Source organism: Natator depressus, chromosome 2 (genome assembly GCF_965152275.1).
Source record: "Natator depressus isolate rNatDep1 chromosome 2, rNatDep2.hap1, whole genome shotgun sequence".
Taxonomy (NCBI): Eukaryota; Metazoa; Chordata; order Testudines; family Cheloniidae; genus Natator; species Natator depressus.
The window spans coordinates 15,984,615-16,003,737 of record NC_134235.1 but is presented as its reverse complement, the minus strand read 5'-3'; the positions used below and the strand labels follow the sequence as shown (position 1 = coordinate 16,003,737).

The following is a 19,123-nucleotide window of genomic DNA, read 5'->3' as shown; positions in this document are numbered from 1 at the left end:
CAATCTCAGAGATAAATGCACACTGCTTTCTCATTTTACAAAGCTACTGGGTTTCTTTAATACTCTTAGCTAATTGGGCTATACCAATTTTTGAATAATAATAATAATTAATAAAACCATACTCTTAAATATATGGGCCTGCCCTCTGTAGGTGAATTTCCTCCTAGTGCCATGGACCAGAGCAAAGCATATGCACTGCTTAAATCCCACTTAAGTCATTTTCTGAAGTAGGAGGTGGGATTCAGCAGCACATTGGCCTAAATGCTGGTCCTTTGCACAACAATAAATGTTATGCCTTTGGCTTTATTCCCCTTTCTCCTCTAGCTTGCTGTTGGTAGAGTGCTGTCTCTTAAAAAGTGCTGAGGATTTGCTGGGCTCGGTACGGGGAGAAGAGTGAAATCCTGACTGTCATTATGGATTTGTTCCTTTGTGGAGTGGAGGAGACCTTTGGTCACTTCTGAATCACTAAAAGCTCCAGTTAGCACTGGGAAAAGCATTTTAAAATATAAAGCAAAGCTCTTTGCAATTTAGGAATATCTAGGAGGACTTAGTTCTCCAAGAACAGGGGAATAAAAAAAAATAGCAGCAGCAAATTGGTTTGGTGAGATCTTGTGGCTCCTTATGACTGTTCTTGATATTTCAGCTTCCCATTGTAGTTGGCACTGCACAAACACACATAAAAACATGCTTCCTTCTCTGCAGAACTTGCCTGTGCGGTAGGATCCTAAGGAACCCACCGTAATCTCTCTGTGGCAGGGACTTTGTTTTTGTTCCGTGTTTGTGAATGGTCCATGGTTTGCACATGGTCCATGACTAGGGCTTTTAGGCTCTACCACAATGCAAATAACAATAAAAATCATTTAAAGTGATGGAATGGCAACTGCGAAATGCTCACTGTAAATGACATGAGAGAGCCCCTGCCTTCAGGCAGTAATAAGCATCCATTTCTTCTAGAATGTCGTTGTCCTACTCATACACTGAATGCAAGATACATAGTGGCCCAACTCTTCCCTTTCATGTGACAGGTATCACAGACTGTGAGAGAAACAGGCAGGGTTTACAGTGCAGTGAAGATGGACAGTATAGACCTTCCCAGGCTGATCCCATCACTAAGAAATCCTTCTGTGCTGATAGTCTTGGAATGACACTGGACTGGACTGAAACAGACTACCCATTGACAGATTCCCAGTGCCTAGGTAGGTATCAGAAAACTAATTGCATTCACTTTGATCCTATGCAAGTAACTTCTCCTTAACAAAATTCTGGTTTCTAAGGACAGCTGAATCTGAAAGGTTATGGAAATTCACTTAACTATAAGTCTGGTCTGTTACTCTCTTCCTCATCCCACATGCCTGCCATTTCCCCTGCTGGTGGGTTTATTTACTACACTGGAGAAAACATTATTTTTGAAAGGGAAGGGGGTGAAGTATGTTCATAAGTACCCTTGGATAATTAACAAATTGTTTGTATGAACATCTCTTGTTCTCTGTCTGGTGGAGTCATTACAGTATAATGTAACAGAACCAGGGCAGAGTGAAGGATTTCCTAATGTAAACAGCACTCACGGTTGCTCTCATAAGACCTGCTCTGTAGTGTTAGACAAATGAACACATTGTCACTGTTTATTATCACATTTTGGTACACTTGCTCATGTTGTGTAGTGCCTTACTCCATGAGTGATCCCAGGTAAGTCAGAGGACTGGACTCCAGCATACATAAGGTTAGTTTAATCTGTCCCTTAATGATTAATAATTAGATTTTAATTGATATTTTTTAAAAGTTATTTATAAATGTTGCATTATTGTCAAGATACGAATCTACAGCCACAGACTAGATTGTATACAGCATCCAGAGCAGCGGAACAGGAATCTCAAACATAAAATGAAATAAAACAGATGGTCACTATGGAAGGCTAGGAGACAATCCATTAAAAGTTCACAGACAGAGTAGGGAAAAGCAGCATTTCAACATGCTAATCATACCATATATAAGGAGATGTTAATAACTACAGGAAATAATCCATCACACAACCCAAAACTTGCTTGTGGTCATTTGCAATCATGTTCCTCAGCCAGAAAGCTTGTACTTCCCCCTCAACCAAAGTGATCAGTTCAGCCTATAATTTTGTAACTCTGGGCTTTATCATGCCATCAATGGTGCAATTAATGAGGATCACTACTTAAAAAATGATGGCATGGTACTGTCTTCTACCAGTAATTTGGTAACACATTTTTGGTATGTGTTGAATGAAAGATGTATGAAATGAAAATTTTCAGTAGTGAAGGAATTGACAGAACAATTTCATAGAATCATAGAAACATAGGACTGGAAGGGACCCTCGAGAGGTCATCTAGTCCAGTCCCCTGAACTCCTGGCAGGACTAAGTATTATCTAGACTATCCCTGGCAGGTGTTTGTCTAACCTGCTCTTAAAATCTCCAATGATGGAGATTCCACAACCTCCCTAGGCAATTTCTTCCAGTGCTTAACCACCCTGACAGTTAGGAAGTTTTTCCTAATGTCCAACCTAAACCTCCCTTGCTGCAATTTAAGCCCATTGCTTCTTGTCCTATCCTCAGAGGTTAAAAAGAACAATTTTTCTCCCTCCTCCTTGTAACAACCTTTTATGTACTTGAAATCTGTTATCATGTCCTCCCTCAGTCTTCTCTTCTACATGCTAAACAAACCCAATTTTTTCAATCTTCCCTCGTAGGACATGTTTTCTAGACCTTTTAATCATTTTTGTTGCTCTTCTCTGGACTTTCTCTAATTCTCCACATCTTTCCTGAAATGTGGTGCTATTTTCAGTCCTGCAGCCCAAGCCCTGTGTCAAGGTTCCTCCCCCACTCTGAACTCTAGGGTACAGATGTGGGGACCTGCATGAAAAACCTCCTAAGCTTATCTTTACCAGCTTAGGTCAAAACTTCCCCAAGGTACAAAATATTCCACCCTTTTGTCCTTGGATTGGCCGCTACCACCACCAAACAAATACTGGTTACTGGGGAAGAGCTGTTTGGACACGTCTTTCCCCCCAAAATACTTCCCAAAACCTTGCACCCCACTTCCTGGACAAGGTTTGGTAAAAAGCCTCACCAATTTGCCTAGGTGACTACAAACCCAGACCCTTGGATCTTAAGAACAATGAACAATCCTCCCAACACTTGCACCCCCCCCTTTCCAGGGAAATGTTGGATAAAAAGCCTCACCAATTTGCATAGGTGACCACAGACCCAAACCCTTGGATCTGAGAACAATGAAAAAGCATTCAGTTTTCTTACAAAAAGACTTTTAATAGAAATAGAAGTAAATAGAAATAATAAAAAAAAAATCCCCCCTGTAAAGTCAGGATGGTAGATACCTTACAGGGTAATTAGAGTCAAAACATAGAGAACCCCTCTAGGCAAAAACCTTAAGTTACAAAAAAGATACACAGACAGAAATAGTTATTCTATTCAGCACAATTCTTTTCTCAGCCATTTAAAGAAATCATAATCTAACACGTACCTAGCTAGATTACTTACTAAAAGTTCTAAGGCTTCATTCCTGGTCTATCCCCGGCAAAGACAAAATATAGACAGACACACATACCCTTTGTTTCTCTCCCTCCTCCCAGCTTTTGAAAATATCTTGTCTCCTCATTGGTCATTTTGGTCAGGTGCCAGCGAGGTTACCTTTAGCTTCTTAACCCTTTACAGGTGAGAGGAGATTTCCTCTGGCCAGGAGGGATTTTAAAGGGGTTTACCCTTCCCTTTATATTTATGACACCCTGCAAGCCTGAGTCAACTGACCTGGGCTCAGACTTGGTGCTGCAGGTTTTTCTCTGTGGTGTAGAAATATCCTCACACACCTAGACAGTTATAAAATCACTGCTGCTTAAGCAGTTCTGATTCCATCCAGTAGAGGCCAGTAGCTGATATGTGTACTAGCTTTACACATTATCAACTAGGAGAGCTAGCTAATTTTTTTCAAATTTCAAAATGCTGACGCTTCAAAACTTTAAAATTCAGGAAGAATGTCAATGGCATTTTCATAAAATCCCCTTGATTTCTGAGCAACTCTAGAACTTGTTGATTTTTTTTTGCAATTTCAACCATATTTTGCATTTCAAACAAATTCCAATTTTTTAGTTAAAAAAAAAGGGGGGGGGAATGTGGGTGCTTTTACTTTTTCCATCCTGACCAGCTCCATTAACTATATTGTAGAATGGGACATAATTGTGTAATCTGGGGTGGCTGATACTGCTTCGAGAGAAGATTGATAGTGGAAGGGGGTGGATAAGATTGACCCAATAGCTCTTCTCTCTTTCTAAGCTATCTGTCTTCTGGGGAAAAAAAATCTTCTTCTTAAAATAGAAAGTGATAAATTATAACAAAATCTGGGCCCACCTGGGGTGTCCTCATTCCCCCTATGTTGCAAACTATGGGCACTCAGAATTGTATGGCAACAGCATGGATGGAATCTACATCTTCCTCCGCCAAGAGTATAGACCCTTATCATTTGAATTAAAAAGGAATCTTCATTAACAGTTATCAGAACAGGGCCTATGAGACACAGCTGTGCAATTCTATTTCCATCCCGACAGTGATGAACAACCAACAGCAAATTCATTAACGTTAGGGCTGGTTGAACGTTTTTCATTATGCAGGGTTTTTTTGACAGAAAATATATTTTTGAAAAAAAACCATAAAATTTTCAGTTTTCAACATTTTTTATTTCAATTTTTTTTCATGAAACAAAGTATTTAATTTTTAAAAACGTTTTTGTGTCTAGGTTTTTTTTTGTCCCACTGCTCCCTAACTTTTTTTTTTTACCTCTCTCCCTTTTCCTGTGGAAATTTTTTCTTTTTAATTTTTTTAAAGAGAAAATGGGAAGCTCCTTCCGGGAAAAAGACATTAAACAAACCTCTAACATTTTCATCCAAAAATGAAAAACCTTCCTGAACATTTTCAAACAAAATTTTAAAAATGTAGTTTATTTTGACTTTTTCCTGAAAATTGAAATCTGTTTAAGTTTTGTTTTTTTAACCAGCCATAAAGACAACAGTCATTCAGCCTGTGCATTTGAATAGAAGGAATTAACTGTTCTGCGTGGAATGGTTTTGGCATCGTACTTTAAGAAGGAAAACTTTTCTCCCCCATCTTACCCCCCTCAATCCCCTGCCTTTCAACCCTCTTCCCAGCCTCGTTAAAGTGCAGGATTTTTTGGTGTTATGTTTTTGGCTTACTCCTTTGTTCTTTCCAAGCAGAAAATGACAGTTTTATCAAAAGCACCTGTTGACTCAGCTTTGACAACAACAAACATTTGTTGTCAATTAGCGCTGGCTGTTTTGCTTTAAGAGGACAAATGATTGTTTTAAAAATTGATCCTCAGCTTTTATTCTGTGGTTTATCCAGACATTTCTGGACAAGAGCTCGGCTCTTGGATCCTGGTGTAACATCTCTTCTTCACTATTCCACTCAGATGTGCAGGGGAATGAGAGCTGAGCCTGCAGCTACTCCATGCAGAGAGCTCTAGGGGCTGAGTCCAGCTCAGGACGTCTGGTTGCTTTGGCTGTGTTAGACCCAGGGGAGGCTCTATTGACAGTCAGTCTGAAACCTCCCCTCGGTTGGTGGTCGGCCAAGGAAAGGAGGTGGTCAGGCCAACTGGGTGATGCTGCTGGCTCAGCTCATCCCCTACACTCCCGGAGAGACCTTAGCGGATACTATGGGCCAGAAGTCAATGCTGCTGTGCTGATTTACACCCTCTGAGGATATCTCCCCACTCCCACCCCGGTGGAAACCCAAAGGGAGGATACATTTCACCAGGTCACAAGGGAATTAGCTGGCATGAGAACCAGACTATAATTTAAAACTCTTGGAGCTGTGGTCTGACCTCCCCACCCCTCTGCCCCGCCCCTTGTCGAGTGGCTGAAGGATTTGCAAGGATCCAAGAGGAGAAGTTTCTGCTCTCTCCAAATCTTTGCGTGTTCGTCCAATTTATGCTCTTAGTGACGCTAAGGTAAATCTGTAGTAACTGTTACCCTTAGGGGAGTGGACTTAGTTCCGATTTATATTGGTGTGTCTGAAAGCAGAATTTGCTCCATTGCCTTTGTGTTTCATGTCATCACAAGAAAGAAGTAAAAACATCAGTCACAGCACTTTTCAATCTACCCCATCCAACGGTTTTACCAACCTGCTGGTGACTTTTCTTCTAACGTCACTCTCTCCATTTAGCTCGTATTCCCTGTACTGTAATAGAATCTCCGCTAACGACCAAAGAAAGTCAGGATATTCCACACAGACTTCCACATTCAGTTTTCCCTTGCTTCAGAACTTGCTGTTGTACTGGAGACCATTTCTGGGATATTTGCTTTAGCAAAGTGTCTTTGTGTAGCAAAATGATTTGGACTCTGCTTCCATGACAAGATTGTATTATTTGGAGTTGTTATATATCCAGCATGACTAATTAAATTGTCTTGTTTTCCTTTCCTCCTCTCAAGGACAAATATGACAATCATTTTAGGGTCATGTTCAGTTGGAGGGAAAGAAAAGAAGCATTTATTTTTCACTTTTCCATCTACATGGGAATAAATCTGGCTTTGATGAACCAAAAACCTACCAGGTTTGGAGGGATGCTATCCAGGGCTTTCTTCCCCCCCCCCCCTTTTAAAAAAAATTCACAAGTGAATTTATGGCTATGAAAAGTGATTAACTGGCACTGCTACAGACTGCCATCACTGATTTACATGCAAGCACATCTCTCACTTGGAGGGATAGGTCCATCAATGGGTGACAGGGGATGGATCACTGGATGATATCCTGTTCTGTTCATTCCCTCTGAAGCACCTGGCATTGGCCACTGTTGGCAGACAAGATACTGGGCTAGATGGACCTTTGGTCTGACCCAGTATGGCCATTCTTATGATCTTCACTCAGAGAGAAGGTAGCTCCCTTTCGGTGTATTCTTTAACATCCGAGAATAACAACAGGGAAGATGCCTGGTTCTCTGATGGGCCCAGTTGCATGCTAAGGGCCACATTCAGATGTGATACACACCATATTGTAAATTTATCTCACATTAAATTAATTGGACTCAGTTAAACTCCCTTTGAGCTTCTGACTGATCTTTAAAGGAAACTAATCTTACATGCCAAGGAGACAAAGAGAGTTATAACAAGATATAAATTAATTCTTATTATTAATTATATTCCAGTAACTCCTAGAGGCTCCAAGTGAGATTGAGGCCCCATGGTGCAAGACACTGTGTGTGGTGAGAGAGACTCCTTACCCCAAATATCTTACACTCAAAGGGAACTACAATCTTCTCTGTACATTTGAGGTTTGTTTCAACCAGTGAAAGTGGTCACATTTAGGTTGGGTGGTTGCAGATCCTACGTACACACAATGCGTCAGATTAATAACCTTATTCATTAACTCCTTGGCTCCCTTTTCTCTACTCAGCCCAACAGTAAAATGAATGCTTATCCCCAAATAGAGCTCACAGTTTGCATAAACCTGAAGACTGAAAAGCAAGAAGTCGCCTTCTTGCCCATTTATGGCCTCGTTCTAATACATTCTGCTTCAAACAGAGACCTGGCCCTGAGCATCTAATATCTCCAAGGAGAGTTCTGCAACAGTTTGTTTCAGACGCTTTTTCATTTTTTCTGATTGTTTCACAGAAACCTGATATTGTTTGTCCATTTAACTAATGAATCCTTCCCCCTACACACCGTGAGTTTTCTTTTTTTAAGTAAAGTCTGTGTTGAGTTTCTCTGGAAACTGAGGAGCAATGGAAATAACATGCAGGAGACTTGACCATGTTCTCTGCCTTTTAGTGCTCAGAAAATTTGAAAGAGTTCCTGAATCTAAACTGATCTACGGTGCAGAAGATGCTAGGATCCTTCGCTCAGAAACCATCCAAGGAGACTCCCAGAGTGCACTCTTGCAGTGCATTTCAGGTAAGGGATGGCTCTCAGCAAATGTGTGTGGCATACGGTGGAGGTCACCAAAGAGGACAGCTTTCAAGGACTGAATTTACTGCTATGCCTTAGCCTAGCATTGTCTGACTTTCCGTTCAGCAGCAAATTCACTGTGGGAGGATCAGTGTTTGTTGATCTTCCTCTCATATCAGAGAGGACGTCTGTTTGTGAATGTGCTTTCAATTACCATGTGGCCTTGGACGAGTCATCAATGGTCTGACTTTCAGAAATGCTAAATGTTCATAATTCCTGTTGACTATGGCTGGACACTATGGGTTTCAGTACCCCTAAAAATCAGACCACTCACCTCTCTGTACATTGGCTCTGTACATTGCCTATAAAATAGGGAAAAACAATCCTTGTTTACCTCACAGGGACATTGTGAGTTTTAATATTCATGCATGATCACCTCTGTTTGCAAGGCAAGTAGTCCTTTGATCACCTCATGTGTCCTAACTTTGGGGCTAATTCAAAGCCCATTGAAACCAACTGGGAATCTTTTCGTTGATGTTAATGGCCTTTGGATCAGGCCCTTTTATGTTTGGAAGTGAGAGAGTTAGAAGGCAGAAAGAGATAGGAGAGTGTTTTAAAATCACACAGGAAAGTGAATACAACATCAGCAGGGGCTGCAGTGAGGAGGAGAGGCACAGAAAGGGAGGTGGAGGGGGACGGTGGCTGAGCAGCAAAAAGGATCCTGGTCTGGAGGCACTTGGCATGTGTTTCAGCCCCAGAAAGTGTGGTGAGACTAGTCACACAGCTTGGATAGAGAATTCTGACTACTGAAAAAATGTTTGTGCCAAACCATTCAGGGCTGCAACACACTATGCACAAAATGTTCATTGAACAACTTCCAGTAACAGTCTTGCACCAGTCTCTTGGCAGGCAATAAGTGGAGAAAGAAAAAGGGGCTAAATTCAACGGAGAAATAGTTGGCCAGGAATCCTTTGACCAGCTTTGGTTTCTTGAGCAAAGGCCACAGCACTCTTACAATCCAGGCTCATTACATTACATACCAACTCTCAATCAAGATAGTTTGTCCTCCAGCTCAATCATGAGTAACTAAAGCCTGGTCTATATCCCTGGGAGCAGGTTATCCCATATCTGCCTGCTGCTGGGTTTCTTGCACCTTCCTCTGCAGCAGCGGGAACCGGCCACTGTTGGAGACGGACTACTGGACTAGGTAGATGTGGGGGGTCTGATCCAGTCTGGAAATTCCTGTTTCTTTTACACATTGCACTAGTTTAACTAAAGGTGTGATTTTTAACTGATTTAGCTAAACTGCTGCAAAACTTGTGTGGAGTCTTAAATCAATTTGTACCTGGGTTATGTCAGTTGAGCTCAAGGAGCTTCGTGACCCAGTGACGCTAACTCGATATAAGCTAAATTTAAAGTGATTTAAGAGTGTCCAAACAGGGTTTTGCAGCAGTTTAGTTAAATTGGTATAAATTGATTTAAAAACCTGTTTTAGTTAAACTGGTGCAAGTTGTAATATAGCCGAGGGCTATAGTTCAAATCCAGTAAGAGGAGTCTTTGTGTATATAGAAGACATAGCTATCAGCCAGCTGGAAACATGTGGCTTTGTGTAAACGAAATGGTGAACCTTTACATTTCTTTCATGCTTTCAGACTGTGAGACGGATGAGTCATGTGGCTTTATCACAGTATCTGCTCCAGGTTCTGAGGTGCTGTGTGAACTGCACAGTGCTGCTGAAACCAACTTCAACTGTACCACTTCTGGACTGGTAAATAATGACACTTCTTTAAAATGCATAGCCTGGACAATACCTGATAGCCAGAGAGAGAACCCATTGTCAGAATGCCAGGGAGTTTCCTGACTGTTTAGATGTTGTGTTCTATTATGGTAATGGTGAAGTGCTGGTGGGTTAGCAAAGACATTAGAGTCAAGGTTTTCCAAAAGTGATTTTTGGGTGCCTCTGTGTTTGGTTGCGACACCTTAAAGAGGCTTGATTTTTAGAAAGTGCTGGACAAACACCCACTAGAAATCAGGTCCCTTTAAGGAGCTTTGATTTCAGCACCCTAAAATGGAGGTACCCAAAATCATTAGTCACTTCTGAACATTTTGGGAACAGCAGAGTGCTCTCTAATTCATGCATCCCTGTCATGAATAGCATCCCCCCAATATTGCATCAGAGTATCAGTAAAACCGACAGTGAGATGAATTAACATGTCCAGAGTGTCACACTGAGTCAGTGGTAGAGTCAGGAATAAAACACAACAATCTGGGCTCCAAATCTCCTGTTCTAACTCCTGGACAGCACTGCCTGCCCTTATTGCATGTGAAATAAGGAAACTAATCTTAAATTTGCTGGACTGCCACCTATATTGGTCTTTCCTAGAAGATGTTTGCCTCCCCTGAGCTGATCTGCTACAACTCCAACCAAATCACCATTCACAAACTCCCATTCTTCAAAGATCTAGGCTATGCGAACACTGAAACAGATAATCGTGTCACTTGTCAGATCTTTGTCCATTCCTACAGTCCAGGGTCTTGAGCTAGATGGCATTTTGCCACTTTCTTAAGGCAACTCATTGTTTACGAAACTACGCTGTCATTGTTAATACGGTAGAGTAGCATCAAAGAATTATGCCCTGAGCTGATGGAATTGTGATCAAACAGCAGAACTAGAGGGCCTCAGGGAGTTGTGGCAACTATGAACAGTATATACTAATTCATCATCCTCATAAGCTTGAATAGACTGTATTTTCCCGGCTATGAATTAAAGCACCTTTATAGTGTCTCTGTCTGTCTCAGATGAAAGGTGTTATGGGGAATTCTGATGCCACTAGCATTGCTAATCTTAGCTGCCTGCTTAAAGTGAGGAACCCAGAGAAGGATGAAGTGACCGTGTATCTGAAAAAAGGTAGGTACTGAACCTCCACTGATAGGTCAGTTGTCTAGAAAAGTGAAAAACGGACCCTGCCAACAGTTAGGCCTCAACTCCATAAGGACATAGTCTTTGCAGGGTCAGGCACCGAATAGCAGCACGACAACCTCCGTCAGTCTTCCAGAAATAACGGATAAAGGTTTTTTGATTCTATTAAGATTTATTTTCTTGTAGTGTGATTTATATATAGGGAGCTTGAGTGGGTTTTTTTACCATCCTCTGGGGTGCTGAGCAGGAGTTTAGGATCAGGTGGGTATGTCCCACACTATTAGTTCCTTGGAACTGAAATGTGGGGCTGGGGGTGGAGGGTGAGAGGGCAGGGGCAGATGAGAAGAGTAGAAAGGCATTGGTCATTCTTAGCCTATTCTCTTACTTCTGTGTTTCTGTATGATGGGGAGTCTTTAGTTAGCCTAGGTTTTCTGTCTTTTTATTAATTACAGAAATCCGACACAATATTATAAAGAATCATATACAAAATTAAAATCTTGTTCTAATTTTTCCTCCTTAGTAAAACCTTAGATCATTAAAATGGAATTTGCTTTTCACCATTTATGCTCTATACATTTGGCATTTCTCCTGGCTTGGGCAGTAATACTAGATTGGTCAGTTTTTAAACTATTATTATTATTATTAATTAGTATTACTGTAACACCTCGTCTTAGATCAGAACCCCATTGTGCTAGGTGCTGTATAAACACAACATTCAGGGGAATGTTCATATTTTAAAAAAAGTCATCAAAATTTCAATAATATCACAAAAATATTTCTATTCAGATTAGATTTAGCAAAACCATTTTTATAATATCAAAATATTGGGGCCTAAAACTCAACATTGTTCACCTTTTAGGCAACTACAAAATGTTATAAGAATTATCAATTCCATTGGCGGAAAAGCATAGCAACATGTGGGCATGTAGAATTACTATGTTATGTAGTGCCTCATTTCATATCTCAGGATCAGCTAATGCTCTGTTGTAAGTGTGACTGAAGGTGATTATATCTGAAAGTTTCTAGGTTGATTATTTTAATTATATTATTTCCTCAAATTTTCAGGTCAAGACAGCGCAAAGATAATTATTTTAACAAAATAAATGCAGCCAAACCAACCAAACAAAAACAAACCCAAAGCCCTACAAAAAACACATTTAATAGGGCACCTTTGATGCCTTTTCCTTTACAGTTTGAGTCAATCTTTAATGTCAAACATGAACATCTAAATGAATCACACAAAATTTGCACCTGCACCTCTTGCTTAAAAATATCCATTTCTGTGTACAGAGAGTACACACACAATCTTGTGGATAAGCACCCCCATTCAAACCTGTCTCCCTTAATGTCTCATCAGAAGGAACTCTAGAATCTGCTTGGAGCAGATATACAGATTTTTCACAAAAAGAAAGTTCTTGGCAAAAAACAAGTTGCATTTGATGTGTCACTTCATTGTGTCTGTTGTAGAACTGCATTGTTTGGCTATCTTGGCTCATTTTGACACAAATTGTGATACTCTTACACTGAGAAATACCTTGTTCCCCAGGTAATATCATTGACTTCCACAGGACTTACTCATGGTGTAAGGTACCATTCAGCCACACAATATTAGCTGTCCCATGCGTTTTTTGTTCATGTGGGTTTTTTGTTCACTCCTTGCACAAACTCCAAAGCTCAAAACAAACCATCCCAAATGGCAGAGTTCTACTAGGCCTGGGTCCAAAACATCTCCTTTCACTATTTCATTTGATTTCTATCAGAAATCGTAAACTGAGCTCAGATTTGCTCAAAATTAAGTCAAGTCCCACTTGAACCTGGGCAGAGACTTCTGCCTTGCATCTTGGTGTTTTAGACTATCTGAGATTTGAGAAAGATCATAGTAGCCTGAATATGTAATCCTGCTGGTGAACTTAGTGTGAGTTTCAGATTTGTAATGAAACTTAAAGGCCAGAACGATTTCGCTATGTTGGGCTTTTATTATAAAACATAGAGCCAGCTTAGGTCTGGAGATATTCTGCGGCTATTGCTTTGCCTCCTGCACTTGTTGGAACACTCATTTCTTTTTCTTCCTGTTCTGTTCAGGACAAGAATTCACCATATCTGGTCTCAAGATCTTTGAGCTGACGGATTTTCAGAATGTGCTCTCTGGCGTGTACAGCTCAGTGGTTCTCTCAGCAGCTGGCACGTCTTTGACAGACGTTCATCTCTTCTGCCGTCAGGCTTGCAGCCAGGATCCTTGCTGTGATGGCTTTATCCTCAGCCATGTTGTACTTGATGGAGGTAATATTGTTCAAACTGCAAAGGCAAAATAGTATCCCATACAATGGGAAACTTAACAGAAGCAAACCACTGGGTGCAATTCATGCCTGTGCAGAGGGCCAGTGCTATGCCTATGTGCAACTTAAATCCTATTGGCCTAATTGAGACTTAAGTGGCGCATAGACCTTGGGCTGCCCTTTGTCCAGGGGTGAATCTCACTCCATTATGTGGGCAGGCAGAATGTCTAAACACTGGATGTCTATGGTAGTAATCCCCTTTCTGTATTTGTATACATCTTTTAAATGGCACATACTGCAATAATGAGGGTTATCAGCAAGTTTGCCAGAAGTGGGTACTTGTATGTTGATGGGGGAATTAAAATATAATATGAAATGTTTAAAATATAAAGACAGGTTTCAGAGTAACAGCCGTGTTAGTCTGTATTTGCAAAAAGAAAAGGAGTACTTGTGGCACCTTAGAGACTAACCGATTTATTTGAGCATAAGCTTTCGTGAGCTACAGCTCACTTCATCGGATGCATACTATGGAAAATACATTTCCACAGTATGCATCCGATGAAGTGAGCTGTAGCTCACGAAAGCTTATGCTCAAATAAATCGGTTAGTCTCTAAGGTGCCACAAGTACTCCTTTTCTTTTTAAAATATAAACTGATTACCTTTTTCTATGAGCAGGAAAAGGAGCTTTTCAACTTTTTACATCAGGTTATGGTTTCCCAGATACTCCATAATCACTGGAGTCAAACTAGAACTCAGTGAGATGGATGGAGTGCAAAGCCCAACCCAAGTGCAAAGGCTATTACATTGATCAGGGCAGTCTTGTCCATTCTGTCCTCTCATGCGTTCTCTCCCTTGCCTTATCCGTATCCCCTACAGTCCTTCCTAAAGTTAGAATAACAGAGTTTAAAGCCAGAAGGCACCATCAGATCACCTAGTCTGACCGCCTGTATATCATAGGCCACTAACTCAATCCAGCACTCCCACTAAACAAACATGTATCATCCTGTGCAGTGCATCTCACTGGCTTCAAGACTGATCCCAAATATCTTGGCAAGATCATTGATTCTCTGTCAATCAATCAGATTTATGGTCTATCTGCTGTATCATCTTTAAGGGCTATGCTTACCTGTCATGATGATATTCATTACTCAGTGTACATTTCTGTAGCTGTTGCTCTCTAATATAGTGTATCCTGGCTTGGATATTGGGATATGGTCCGAGAGGTCATATCTTTTGAAACCAGATTGAAGTAAATGGTGGTATTGAATCTGGCCCATTTACCACCAGCACTTAAGCATGTGCTTAACTATAAACACATTTAAATCCCACTGACTTAATTAAGTTAAGCATGTGCTGAAGAGCTGTGCTGAATCAGGGCCTCTTTGAGGCATTTGATTTTACAACACGGGTTCTCCAAGAATTGTTCGACTCTTTCTTGTATTTCCAAGCAGTTGATTGTACTTGGCAATGGGGCTGCTCATGGTAGAAAGTGCTATGAATGGGGTTTGCTCACTGGGACAGGGACAGCATGTCTTGAACATTTCTAAAGAATCATGCACTCTTGTAGTGTAATAGATACAAAAAACTGCATTGACAAATCATCATTAATTCTGCAACGGATGATATGTATACTTAACTTTAAGCACAGTACCATTGAATTCAATGGGAATGTTCATAGGTATGAAATTAAATACACTTGTAAGGGCCTGATTTTCCAAGGTCAGAGCCTGAGACTGCAGCACTTAACAGTTAGAAAATGCCAGATCTAGGGTTGTCCATGCAATCGTGACTTTGCCCCTTGTGCATTATAATATGGTCTTTGATTAGATGGGCGAATACTGGTTTTTTCCCAGAGAACATCTGCATTATTCCGAGCACAGGATTTATTTATGCCATGTGAAAATTCAGTGCTTTGCAAATCAATGGCTTTGGATACAAACTTTCCTTTGTGTCAGAATTATGGAAGAAATGTTAGTGTCCCATGTGGCAATAAATATGTGAAAGAAAGTCAGTTTTTAAAGGAATCTTGGCTGGCATTTTAGCTATCATTTTTCTGGAACTTTAATTCTTGGTAACGGATTATGTGTATTGTACACAAAGTCCAAGTTATTAATGAAGGTCTAACAGAGTGTATTTACCAAGATTGATTTTGTTGGCAGATTTGGGGTGTATTTTTTGGGCAAAATGCCGAGATGAATAACCTTTGATGTTTCAAATTCATTGTTAATATACTTGCAATTTTATTTATGATGTGGTACAGTTAGTATATTTCTGCTCTTTCGGGATTGATACCCTGATATTTGTTTTTCATTTCTACTTCCTGTGTTAAACTTCATGATGTATTTCATTGCTTAGTTTTTTGGCTCATGTCATTTTAAAATGAGAGCTAATGATGCAGACCACAGCATGATGATACTGTAGAAAGTCACGAGTCATTCAACAAAGTGGAAGCACAGCAGGCCTGATTAACTAATGTGTAATCCAGTGTAACTCCAGTGAAGCCACTGGATTTCCATCAGCACAAAACTGGAGTAATGCAGTCGTGAATCAGGCCCATCATATTTCTGTTAAGGACAATACAAAACGAAAAGCAACCCAGTATAGTTTTGTACACTTTGCATGCATTCATTGTCAGAATGAGTTGGCCTCCCTTTTATGTGTTTAAGGTCTTACTATCTGAATGTGTGGAAGAGATTAGGAAATGGCTGCACATTATGAAGCTGTCTGTTTACCTGTGATAGCATGTTTGGGTCAATAATGTCTCAAAATGCAGGGATCTGACTGTTATTTTTGGTTAAAAATTTAGCACATTCACTGCTAGTAGGAAATACTTACTTTTACTTATTGAGTGAATTATTAAAGGACATTTTAAGTACATGTAGAATACCTCTATGTCTGAGCCATGACAGCAGCCACAAATCAAGAATGCAATGAGTCTAGATATTATAGGAGTTACATTGGGAGCCAGAATTCTTGGATTCTGCACCTGGCCATGCCACTGACTTACGGTATAAGTTTGGGAAAGATTTACACCTAAGTTGACTGAATTCAGGCCCCTGTCCAATAAAGCATTCAAGCATATGCCTAAGTGCTGTGTTGGTTCAGGGCCCAAGATTGTAAGACTTCTGAGGCCATGAGTGTGTCTCTCTAGGTCTGCTATGAAATGCCTTGCACACAGTTGGGTGGTGTTAATTATTATTCAATGTTATTTGATAAAGTAGAAGGTATTTGTGGTGCCTAGCATCTCTGAAAACCAGGCTACAAGCTTATATGTCTTAGGCATGAATTTAGGTGCTCAGCTTTATGCACTCAAATTTGTAAAAATTGGCCCAATTTTCTGAGCATCCACTTCTCTCAGTTTAAAAAGGGGATAACACTTATCAGTCTCACTGTGGTGTTGAGGTTTATTTAGTGATTACAAAGGTGCAGTATAAGTATTATTACAAACATACAATTCTCTCTTCAACTGAATCTAGGCACTATCCTGTGTGGGTTGATGAGCTACCCAGATGTGTTGATCTGCCACAGAAATGACTGGAGTAGAAACTCAAAGCCTGGAGGAGATGGAATATGTAAAGGGGTGAACTACAATGAAAAAAAGCAGCAGTTTTTATTCAGTCTGGGAGGACAAGAGTTTGCTGGAAGTAAGTAAATATATTCTTTCATCTTAAATTACGTTTGCTAAATTATCCTATACTCACTGTCCACATAGACCCTCCAGCCCTTTTCTCCGTTCCACTCAGTGAAAGCTCTCCCTGACTTCAGTGATAGCTTTGCTGGAATAAGGACTGCAGGATCTGGCTATGTATGAGCCAAGTAGAATGAATTTAATTGCAATGTGCTTAAATCGCAGCAAGGGCGGTTTAGTTTGGACATTAGGAAAAACTTCCTAACTGTCAGGGTGGTTAAGCACCCTGGGAATAATTTGCCCAGGGAGGTTGTGGAATCTCCATTGTTGGAGATTTTTAAGAGCAGGTTAAACAAACACCTATCAGGAGTGGTCTAGATAATACATAGTCCTTGCATGAGTGCAGGGGACTAGACTAGATGACCCCTCGAGGTCCCCTCCAGTCCTACGATTCTATGAATTATCCGTTAGTCTGGTGCATTTGCAGGGCCACCCTGAGGATTCAGGGGGCCTGGGGCAAAGCAATTCAGGGGCCCTTTAATTAATTAAGCGCCTTCTTAATTTTTACTCACCTGGCAGCGCTCCGGGTCTTCGGTGGCATTTCAGCGGTGGGTCCTTCACTTGCTCCAAGTGTGTTCGGCGGCACTGAAGGACCCGCTGCTGAAGTGCCACCGAAGACACTATAGAATACTATATTCTCGTGGGGGCCTCTGCAGGGCCGGGGCCTGAGGCAAATTGCCCCACTTGCGCACCCCCCCCCTCCCCGGGCAGCCCTGGCATTTTTATGACTTAACCTACAAGATGGGCCCCTTGTACTTTATTGTGGCTACCTGTGTTAATGAAAATGAACAGCGTTCAAAACACATTGTTGTACATTGTTCTGCAAGGGCTTTGTTGAACACTTAATTCAGGTCTGTTCAAGTAAACCATCTATCTAAAAACAAAGGTATCCATTGTCTCATTTGTACTGTAGTCAGTGGCTGCTTCCGGATTTCATGTGATCTAAACTCTTGGCATAAATTAATTTTATGACAGTTTAATTTTCAAGGTTTGTAAACTCAAAACCATGTTTCAAAGCCAAGAGATCCTGTGGCTGTGCAGTTATGTGTTTTTGTTACTTATTTAGATTCAAAGGTCAGAAGAACCTTAGCGATACGCAAGACAGATACCTTGTGTGGTGTGTTGTCTAGAGGAACTAAAAATTCTTATTCAGCTTTTAGAGTTAGATTTTTTTTTAAATAGTGAGGCACTGCAACGGCTTATGTAAATTAATTATGTGTTTAAAATATGGGCATGCAGATGCAACTGGTCGATTGTGTGCACGAAGGTCTTGACTCACCACTCTACGGGAGTGACAGCTGGGTAAAAGCAGAGCAATATAGCAGTGAATCAGGCTCAAAATATGGAGTCTCAGATTTAAACAGGATAACTGCATGAGCAAACAGATGAATGTATGCAACTGCTTTTGTACCCTCAACTATATACTGACGGTGTTCAGTTGCCAGGTTTTACCCATCACCATGTATTATGTATATGGAGTTCAGGTACCAGCTTCTGAAAACTTAAACCCAGCATTATCACAAGTGTCCACAATTTTAGCTGCCTCTCAGGGTCCTGATTTTTCAGAGGTGTGGACACCAACAATTACCATTTAAATTGAGTGGTGTTATGAATGCTCAGAACCTCTAAAAGCCAGCCCCGAATATCTCAGCTTGAGTGGCCAAAACCTGGGGCACCAAAAATTGGTGAACGCTTTTGAAAGTAAGGACCCCAGTACTGCAGCTGGATCTGTCTAGGTAGAGACCCAGGCCCTGTGGCGCTTCATTGAATTCAGTGAGATACCATATGGCCATGGGGTCTGCTTGCATAGATCCCATTGCAGGATCAGGACCTTGGGACTTAACTTGTCTGCCAAAGATTCACCATGTGTGAAAAGGCAATAATTGTGCTTCGGGGTGGGGGGGGGGGGGGAAAGGAGAGGAGAGGAGGGGGTGCTGTGTAGGTCAGTTGATGTTTTTACAGCATTTTTAAGATAAAAGGTGCTGACTATTATAATACAGTCTGTTACCAATGCTTTGACTGGTTAGACAGCATTTAAGATTCTTATTGCTGTGCTTAGCTGCTATGTTGATGGGTGCAGTATCAGAATCTATATGGACAGATAGAGAAATGCTGCTTACGGTACTTATGACTTCTCAACAAACGTCTGGTGGAGGTTCTTATACATCCTCAATTACTGCTGTATCTGAGCACCTCATACCCTTTAATGTATTTAGTCTCACGACATCCCTGTGAGGTAGGGATGTTCCCCCTTTTACAGATGGGGAACTAAGGCACAGAGAGACAAGTGACTTCTCTAGGTTTACATG

General features: G+C 40.8%; 1 protein-coding gene across 1 annotated transcript in view; it reads left to right on the top strand.

The window, feature by feature from the left end:
- The window catches only part of TG (thyroglobulin), a 214,543-nt gene that overhangs the window by 60,130 nt on the left and 135,290 nt on the right, over positions 1-19,123 (top strand). Inside the window, exons 22-27 of the mRNA XM_074942893.1 lie at positions 1,026-1,196; positions 7,813-7,935; positions 9,582-9,697; positions 10,729-10,837; positions 12,932-13,129; positions 16,603-16,770. Coding sequence (XP_074798994.1) covers positions 1,026-1,196; positions 7,813-7,935; positions 9,582-9,697; positions 10,729-10,837; positions 12,932-13,129; positions 16,603-16,770 — 885 coding nt within the window. The remainder of the gene's footprint in view (positions 1-1,025; positions 1,197-7,812; positions 7,936-9,581; positions 9,698-10,728; positions 10,838-12,931; positions 13,130-16,602; positions 16,771-19,123) is intronic.